This window comes from Varanus komodoensis, unplaced genomic scaffold (assembly GCF_004798865.1).
Source record: "Varanus komodoensis strain SLA01 unplaced genomic scaffold, ASM479886v1 scaffold91, whole genome shotgun sequence".
Taxonomy (NCBI): Eukaryota; Metazoa; Chordata; class Lepidosauria; order Squamata; family Varanidae; genus Varanus; species Varanus komodoensis.
In genome coordinates this window covers 7,486-16,130 of record NW_025336610.1, presented here as the reverse complement: position 1 = coordinate 16,130, position 8,645 = coordinate 7,486, and the positions used below count along the sequence as shown (strand labels likewise).

The following is an 8,645-nucleotide window of genomic DNA, read 5'->3' as shown; positions in this document are numbered from 1 at the left end:
GGCGCCCCGCACAGAGAAGGGCCCTTCGTTCGCGAGGGCGCCGCCGCCGGGCGCCGCGGGGCAGGAGACAGGGCGCCCGAGTCGGGGGGGGGGGGCGCGCCTGCCGCCCGCCCTCCTGAAGCGCCCCGGAGGAGCCTGGGGTGGAACGAGGCCCGAGCTGCGCCGCCCTCGCCCTCCGCGCGGCCGGGCTACGGGGCTGCGCTGGGAAAGGAGGCCAGAGGACAGCGCTTCTTCGGCTTCGCAACAGAACTTTATTTCCAGACCCCTTTGATTGTCTTCAGCGAGACTGGCCGGGGCCTCCTCGCCCCATTGCCACGCGAGCTGCACGTGCTCCTGGGATTGAGGCACACGAGGGGGGTTGGTCCACGAGAGGCGGCCGCACGCAGCCCCGAAGGCACCTAGGCTGGCCGGAGCGGGGCCGCTCTCCCCTCCCAGGGGGCTCCAGATCCTAGTAGTTACTGCCTCCCCCCACCCCACACGCTGCCTGGGGCACCGCCGGCAGACTCCCCCAGGCGCTCCTGCAGAGCCGCGTGACCAGAGCAGACTGCTGCAGACAGACGCGGCTGGGCCCAGCCAGCTTCTGCACAGCCCCCATTTCCGCTTCCGCCCCCCAAGCCCACCCGCCCCCGCCCGAGTGAGGCAGCCAGCCTGTGGTCAGCCCGAGCCGCAGGCCTGGGGGCAGGAGGCGGCCTGCTGCCCCAGTGGGGAGCAAGGGGAATCCTCGCCTGGGACAAGCGAGAGGCCCGGCCTGCAGCAGGCCGGCATCCTGCCTGGTGGCTGCAGCAGGATCAAAGCAGGCAGCGTTTCGTACCATTTATTCTGGAATCTTTACAGACTGGGGAGGTGGGAGTGTTGGCTGGACAAACGCCCGCGGGCGGGCCCTGCCCCTCGGCCCAAGTGGGGAGAAGAGGCGGCCCCCTGTCCTGCAGCCCCGCCCCACCCGGGAACACAGGACGGGACGCTGGCTGGGACACAGGCATGTGTGCATGCCCTCACGCCGGCCCCCCCAGGCCTGGAAGCCAGCCACGTTTGGTCCTTGGTGGCCCTCACCCTGGGCCAGCCCGGCTCAGGTGCTTCGCCTCCCTCCCATAGCAGCACATCAAAGCCTGCTGCCTTCCCAGGCTCCGCTGGGGAGGGCTGTGGAGAGACCAGAGGGCCCCAGCCCCGAACCTCTGGGTGAGGAAGCAGCTAGGTGGGCGGGCCGTTGCTCCCTGATCTGGCTGGCAAGGGGGCAGGGAATGTTTGGGGTGAGGCGGGACACCTCAGCCCTGGAGAAAGGGGGCGCCAAAGCCTCTGAAAAACGCCAGGCTCTTTTGGGAGTGGGGGGGGCTGTACCTCTACCCCCCCACAGGAGACTGTCCCTGCTGGACCCCAGCACAAGGGGGGTGGGGAGGTGGGGCCGAGGGTCCAGCTGCCCCTGGCTGCCTGGGAAGGGGAAGGGCTGCATCCCAGGGCACTAGAGCAACCTCAGAGAAAGCAGGGGGGCAGGGGGAGGCGCTACTCCGGCTGAAGAGCCCTGAGGGCACAGGCACCCCACACTCTGCTCTGCTCCAGCAGGTGGGCAGGTGAGCCAGGAGGCAGGCCGCCCCGCCCCGCCCAGAGTTCAGGTCCACCGAGGGCAGTGGGGGAAGTTCATGGCTCCTCCAGCCAGGAGGGCTTGTCGGCCCCGGGGCTCTTCAGCTTGATGTTGAACTGCTTCAGCGTCTGCTCCAGCTGCTGCTGGTTGCCGGCGAAGTAAGCCGAGATGGCATTGTGGAAGAGCAGCAGCTGCTTGTGCATCACTTTCACCTGGGGGGAAAGCGGGGGGGGGGGTCAGCGAGCGCCGCGCCACAATGCCCGGCCCCGCAGCCGTGCAGGGGCTGTGCCCCTGCCCCAGAAGAGCCCTACAGCACCCCAGGCCTCCTCCGCTGGCCAGGAACCCGCGCATGGAGCCCCTGGTCTCGGGCAGAGGCCCCGGCTCTGCCAGGGAGGCTCAACGGGGGTCCTGCTCTGAGCAGGGGCCGGACTCGAGGGCCTTCCGGCCCCCTCCAACTCTTCCCCCCATGGCCCTGGCACGCAGGAGGGCGCCTGCTTCCTGCCTGGTTGCCACTCACCTTGTTCTCCTCCAGGAACTTCAGCTTGACAGCCACGTCTGCACGCAGCTTCTCGTACTTGGCCCGGTGGGTCTGGAAGTTGGCCTGGGCGGCATCCAAGCGGCACAGCGTGCTGGCGTCCCGGGGGCCCAGGTTGAGCTCCTCCAGGTCTGTGCGGTAGGCATCATACTCCAGCCTGGAGGGGAGATTGGCGAGCCGGGTCACAGCAGCCCCTTCCCCCGTCCTCGGGGAACCCGGGCAGGTGCCCCATCGGCGAATACCTGGCAGCCTCGTACTGCTTGACAGTCATGAGGGTGTCCTCCATCGTCTTGTTCACCAGAGTGTTGATGCTGGAGACAAAGAAGTTGACGGCCCCCAGGAGGGTCTCCCCGTTCTTGCACAGCAGCTTCTGCGTCTCAGCATTGTACCCAAACTCCTCCTGTAGGCACAGGGTGGCAGTGGGAGGGACTTGGGAAGAAGTCGCCCTCCCCCCCGCACATACACATGGAGCTGCCTGGCCCCCAAATGGTAAGTGAAGCAGCAGAAGACAGTTCCCCCGCCTGGCCGCCCACACTGAGCTCGGGGCGCTGCCCTCGCCACATGGGCCTCCGCAGGAGCTGCGCTTCCCGTCCGGGCCTGGGGCACATGCCTCCCCTCCACAGCCCCACCTCTGCATGCAGAAGGCAGGCCAGCACCCCAGGGATGGTGGTGGCTGGCGAGGCCTGCCGGACGCCGCGCCCAGGGCTGTCTGCCACCGCACTCCCTGCCCCTCCAGATGCCACCAAGGCTCTGCCGCCACCTCTCCTCAGCATACAACCCACGAGTCGCCTGCCCGGTCACACGCGCGCAGCCCTGCACTCTCACCTTGCACGTCCTAACCTGCCGTCCAGGCTCTCTCTGACTGGGGGAAGCAGGAAGCCTGGCTAGGAGGGGGCGCCTGCCTCCCCCCCGCCCCCCACTTCTGGCTCAGGACTGCCAAGCGCCAGGGGTGGGGGCATGCCTTGCTGCCTCCCTTCCCAGGCGCCCAGTGCAAGTTCCCCGGGCAGCTCTGGCTCAGCACGGGCCTGCCGCAGTCCTGCCCCCAGAAAGGCTCCTCTCCCCCTGCCGGCGCAAAGGCCGGTTCCAAGGACTTGCCGTTGGCGTGTGCCATTCACCGAGGTGGCAGGCCAAAGCGGGCTACTCTGTCCCTCGTGAAGCAGCACCAGGGGAAGCGGGGAGCCCAGCTGCAGGCTGGCTCTCCAAGACTATGCGGGGAGGGGAGGGGAGGGGGCTCACCTGGAGCTCAGGGGACTTCTGGCTGAGGTCAGAGAAGGCGTCTGCCAGGGCGTGCTGTGTCTGGACAAGGCTGTAGAAGTGGCTGGTCAGGGCCCGCGCGAGGCCCAGCACCCCCTCGTACTTCCGCTTGGTGTCCCGCAGCAGCTCGATTTGGGTCTCCAGTTCCAGGTCAACAGTGCGTGAGCCACGTCCAAAGCGCTCTGACAGCAACTGCTTTGTGCACTGATCAGCCCCGGTTGGAAGAGAGCAAAAGGAAGCTTGCTCTGAAAAAGCTCTCATGGCAAACTCTCAGTGAAAACCATCGAAACAATAGAGCTTGGATCAGCAAGAAGAGAAAACCAGACGAGGCGTTCAGACGAGGCGTTCACAGGCCACTGCCTGGCGCTGAGCAAATGGGTCAGCACCCGTCCAGGAAGGCCCCCGGTGTACGTGGAAGGGCATCCAGGTCAAAGTCCTGAGGGACCCTGAAGATGAGCTGGTCTCCTCCTCCTCCCCGCACTCCATGAATGGGACCGACCCACCTTTGGGACCATGTGGGTGGCAGCCAAGCCCCAAACTTAACTATGTGTGGCAGGGGTCCCAGTTATCAGCCCGGGACCCCCCACCGAGCTCCGCAGAGTGACATGGCTCTGCAACGTGGGGGGAGAACATCAACCCCCCTATACCAGGCATTGCTTTAGCAGCTGCCTGTTTTTCCTAGGCTGAAATCCCCCAATACTGGAACCTGTCTTCACAGAGGAGGTGCTCCAGCCCCGGCCCTTTTGGGGCGCCCCTTCTTGCTCCGGACCTGCGGTATCCTTTGGGAGGTGCAGTGACCAGAAGAAGCACCCCAGCCGGCATCGAGCGTTGCCTCTGCCGAGTGGCTGCATCCCGGACCTCCAGGATGCTCTGCAGGCAGCCCGGAAAGTCTGGCCAGGCACTGGCTGGGCCAAGGAGGACTGCAGCTGCTGAAGGACACTGCGTGTGGGGAAGATGCCTCTGGGTCCCCCAGTGAGAAAGCACACCCAGAGGGCAAGCCTGGCCCTTCAGAGCAAGGGGGCGCCCTGCAGCCAGGCTGCCCGTGCAGCCCGGCGCCATCTGGCGGGCCACAGGAGAGCCCTGCCAGCCACCGGGCAGGCACACCTCCCGCCTGGCTGGAAGAGGCCCCGCTGCCGCCCACCCCAACCCAGCACAGGGCCTCACCTTGTACGTGTTGATGCCCCATTTCTTGACAATGTCAAACTTCTCCACAGCAACCCCTCGCGCGGCTGCGTCGTCTCCTGCCGCGGCCGGGGTGGGCCGGACCGGGTGCACGGCGGAACCTGAGGTTTGCGAGGAGCGTGTAGTCAGAGTGCGGCTGCAGCCCAGCTGCTTCCCAACAGCACTCCTCGGCCCCTGGGAGAAAGTTGGCGGGGCATCCCTCCCTCCCTCCCACAGGCTTACGGCTCCGCCACCCGGGCTGGAGGGGCAGACCAGTACCTGAGGCCGGGGCAGCGGCAGCGGCAGCCTGGCTGGCTATCCGGCTGGCAGCCGATGGGCTGGGGGAGATGAGCAGTCTCCGGGGTGGGTGAGATGGTGCAAGAGAGCCTGAAATGGAGGGACCCGAGGCAGGGCAGATGCGGGCACCGGGGGGGGAGCAGGGAGCCAGACGGGTGCAGAAGAATGTGAGGGGAGAAGCAGAGGAGCCGCGACAGACACGCACAGAGAGACGCGAAGGCACGACCGTGCCGCAGTGACCCACAGGAGCGATGCGATGGACGGGAGACCCACATGAGGCGCTGCGAGGAGGTGCCCACTGCCCCTTCATCTCGGGGGTAGGACCCACCACCAAGCCCAAGGCCTGGAAGGGTCCTGGAGTGCCCACTGCCTCCTGCCATGCAGAAGCAGAAGGGGGGTGCTTCCAGATGGTGCCCCCCTAAGAAGAGCGTGGAAATGGCAGTCCAGGGGGCCCCTCAGAGGGCAGCAAAGGGCAGGCAGGACGTCCAGCCATCACAGGTGCCCTGAGCTCCTCCTGGAAGCTGACCTTTGATGGCATTGCTGGTGGGAAGGATGCCCTCCGCTGTGCCCCCATAGCCCCCGGAAACAATGCTGGTCTCGTTCAGATTGGGCCCAGACACCATCATCTGTTGAAGGTCCTGGAGAGGGAAAGAGCAGGCTGCAGGAAGGGCGCCCGAGCCAGACAGTGGCAGCCGCCGCCCGGGCCCTTGGCGGAGCCAGCTCTCCCACAGCCCGGCCTGGCCGAAACGGCGGCAGAGCAGCAGCCCTCGGCGTGGCACAGCGGGGGGCAGAAGACAGGCCCACCGGGCGGCTCTGCTCCCGTCCTCGGCCGAGCAGGGGGCCCGCAGCCTTCGCTGCCTGACCGCCCCCTCCGCGGGCCAGTTCCTCCCCCATGCCGCTCCCCCGCAAGGAAAATGGCTTCCGCGCCCAACAGCCCCCTCCGGCCAAGGGCCACGGTGGCCAAGGCACATGGGCCGCGGCCGTGCCGGGGCGTCCCAGCTGTCCCTGCCCTCCAGCCACAGGGCTACCTGCTCCAGACCATCGTCCTCTGCAAGGCGCCTGGAGTCTCCATTGCCATGGATGGGTATCTCCATGGTGGCCGCTTTGCTCATCAGCCCGTCTGTCATGCTCGGGGTCTGCAGGACGGGGAAGAGGGTCAGGGGCTGCCCTTCGCCCACAGTCTGGAGGCTGCGCCCTGTCTCCACCCCACCCGGGACTCCGTGCAAGGCACGTGCCTCCTAGTCACCTGGATTCTTGGCTGAAGCCGTTCACCCCGGTTGGGGGAGGCAGGGCTGCAGGAATGGGGCCCCATTCTGTCTCCAACCATTCCAGGATTTTTCTCTCCTGCATCTGAGAGGCCAGCACGGAGCAGGGCTTGGACCCCACAGCCCCCTGGCCCCTTCCAACTCTACTGCTCAATGAGTCTGCAATGCCACGGCATGCATGCCCAGCCTCCACGCCCCAATCCATGGGGCAGCCCCACTGCAGACCACCTGAGAGCGTGCCGGGAATACAAATCACTGGGAGCATGGCCCCACTCACCCACAGGGTGGAAAAACAGAAACAAAAGGAGACTCGGCCTCTTGCACAACATTGCATCACAAAGCAGGGAGCAATCAAATCACGGCAGCACAAGCGCAGTGATTCTGAAACCATTTCTCTAAGGAACGGAAGACGCCGTCTGCACTGCAATCTTAAAAAATCACTGCTCTAGTGCAGGGCCAGAGGCGAACATCCCTTTCTGACTTTTCCTGCGCTGCTGGTTTCTAGTTCCCAGTCTTTGCATTAGCAGAACACAAGTATGGCTGAGACAGCAGGCAGTGCCGACTTGGAAAAAAGCAAGAGCTGCAATTAACGCTTAAGTAAAAATAAAGCATTTTTTCCCAAGCAGTAACTTTTCATGAAGCAGCTGCTGACCACCTTCTTTTTTAAAGCAGCCTAGATTTCTAACCTCTCACCCTTGCAAAGCCCCCTGCCCATGCATCCCCCGCCCTCCAACATTACATCACCATCATCCTGCAGGGACTTATTTAAACTGCAAAAGTGACGGGAAAACAGCTCAACCACATTTCCCCACAGAATCACAGTTGCAACTCCCCTTGCCAAAAGACAGCTCAGCTTTGAAGCCGGAAAGTCCCTCACAACACGCCCCCCCCCCGAACACCCCAGCAAAACCAGCATCCAGAGCAGCAGCAGCACCTCATGCCCATGTGCCCCCAGTCCAGTATTGCTGAGAAGCAAAGTTTGCTTAAAGGGATGTTGGAAGAATTCTGAGCAGAGGGCAGGTCCAAGGGTGGCTGTTTGTCACAGTGGCCGGCCAGGTGCCTCTGGGATGAAGCCCCTCAGCATGTCAGGATGAGAACCATGTCCTTTCCCTGCAGTTGCTCCACTTGCATTGCATGCACAGCTGATCCAAAGGAACTGGGCAGAGCTTCTATGAGCCGTAACGGGACACAATGCAAAAGTACCAGCCCAGCAAATTTAGGCTAAACAGGAAAAGGCACTTCAGCTCACACAGGTGAGTATGAAAGTAGATTGGGCCCAGTGCTTCTGCTGCATGACTGGAGCAGGCAGATTATTGGCACTGTGGAACTCAAATGGAAGCACCCCTCAGTTCCTGCTCAGTCTGTTTCTACCAGTCAGCTTAAGAACACGGACAGCCTCCTGTCACCTCCAGACACCTTGACACACACACGAAGCTACCCAGGCACTCCTCCAGCACACCAGGAACACGCCAACAACCGTCAATGTGAAAAATGAAACACGTGACACCAGACACATGATGCCTCCAGGTGCTGAACAAAGGAGGTGTCTCTGCTCACCCTATCTTGGGCTTTGGCAGATGGGATCCTCTCTTTTTCCCAGAGCGGGCTGCCTGGATGCCCCTTTGTGCCATTAGAACAGGCCTGACATTCTGTAGATGACCTTCATGTTGAATTGTGGAGACAAAGTCCCTTCAAGCCAATCCCCACCAATGCGACTGCTTTGCAAGCATTCAGCACCGCACCATTCTGACCAAAACCACCCTCCCAGGGCCACATCCCTGCCATACCTCCAGCAGGAGCCACGCTGGCTGAGTACTGCGAGGCCCGGGCACTTGGAAAGCAATACCACTACGGTTTTATTGTGGTTGTGCTTATATCAACCATTAGACTATCCTGGAGGACCAGTGGAGTCCAGACGCCTGCTCAGTGCAGGGCTCCAGTTTAAACCATCCCTGACAAACAGCTTCCAGTGACGGAGAGTCCAGCACAGACAGTTGCTTCCAGTCTGACGTCCTGGACCAGGAAGAGGTTTTTCCTGAAGTCCAACCAAAATCTGCCCTCCTGCAACTGAACTCTGTTATTTCATGTCCTTCAGGCTTGGAGGAAGGAAAACGGACGAGGTCTCTTCTGTGCAACAGCCCTCTGAGAACTGGAAAAGCGGCTGCGTGCCCCTCGCCCCCTCTTCCCAGGACCAAAAGCCTCCTGTCCAGGGCGACTGAGCGCGGCCGCTGCCCTTCCCCGAAGGGCCAGAGCTGCGGCGGACCTGCGGCGGCCATCGGGTCCAGCCCCGGCCCGCTCAGCGGAGGAACCTGGCGTGGAGCTTCTCAGGCCCAGCCTCGGGCTGCAGACCGCACGGCCGCTACGAGGCCGCTTAACTCGGGCCGTACCGGGTCCTGGCGCTCGGACCGAGGCCGGCGCCCGCCCGCCCGCCCGGCTCCGAGGGCGCGCTTGGGGGCCTTTCCGAAGCGTCGGAGGCCTCTGCGGGCTGCAGCCCGCGGCCTTGGCTGGACCTCGTCCGGCTCCTGCGCCGCTGCCTCGGGTAAGGCCAAGCGGGGCC

General features: G+C 63.8%; 1 protein-coding gene across 5 annotated transcripts in view; it reads right to left on the bottom strand.

The window, feature by feature from the left end:
- Positions 1-800: 800 nt before the first annotated feature.
- ARFIP2 (ADP ribosylation factor interacting protein 2) overlaps positions 801-8,645 on the bottom strand; it is an 8,214-nt gene continuing 369 nt past the window's right edge. Inside the window, exons 2-10 of one of the 5 annotated variants that reach the window (XM_044418624.1) lie at positions 7,646-7,748; positions 5,852-5,959; positions 5,350-5,461; positions 4,806-4,913; positions 4,530-4,648; positions 3,348-3,569; positions 2,354-2,511; positions 2,094-2,268; positions 801-1,788 (exon numbers count right to left, since the gene is read on the bottom strand). In XM_044418624.1, coding sequence (XP_044274559.1) covers positions 1,633-1,788; positions 2,094-2,268; positions 2,354-2,511; positions 3,348-3,569; positions 4,530-4,648; positions 4,806-4,913; positions 5,350-5,461; positions 5,852-5,950 — 1,149 coding nt within the window. In that variant the 5' untranslated portion in view covers positions 5,951-5,959; positions 7,646-7,748 and the 3' untranslated portion in view covers positions 801-1,632. The other 4 variants (XM_044418621.1, XM_044418619.1, XM_044418620.1 and 1 more) reach the window with 4 other exon arrangements.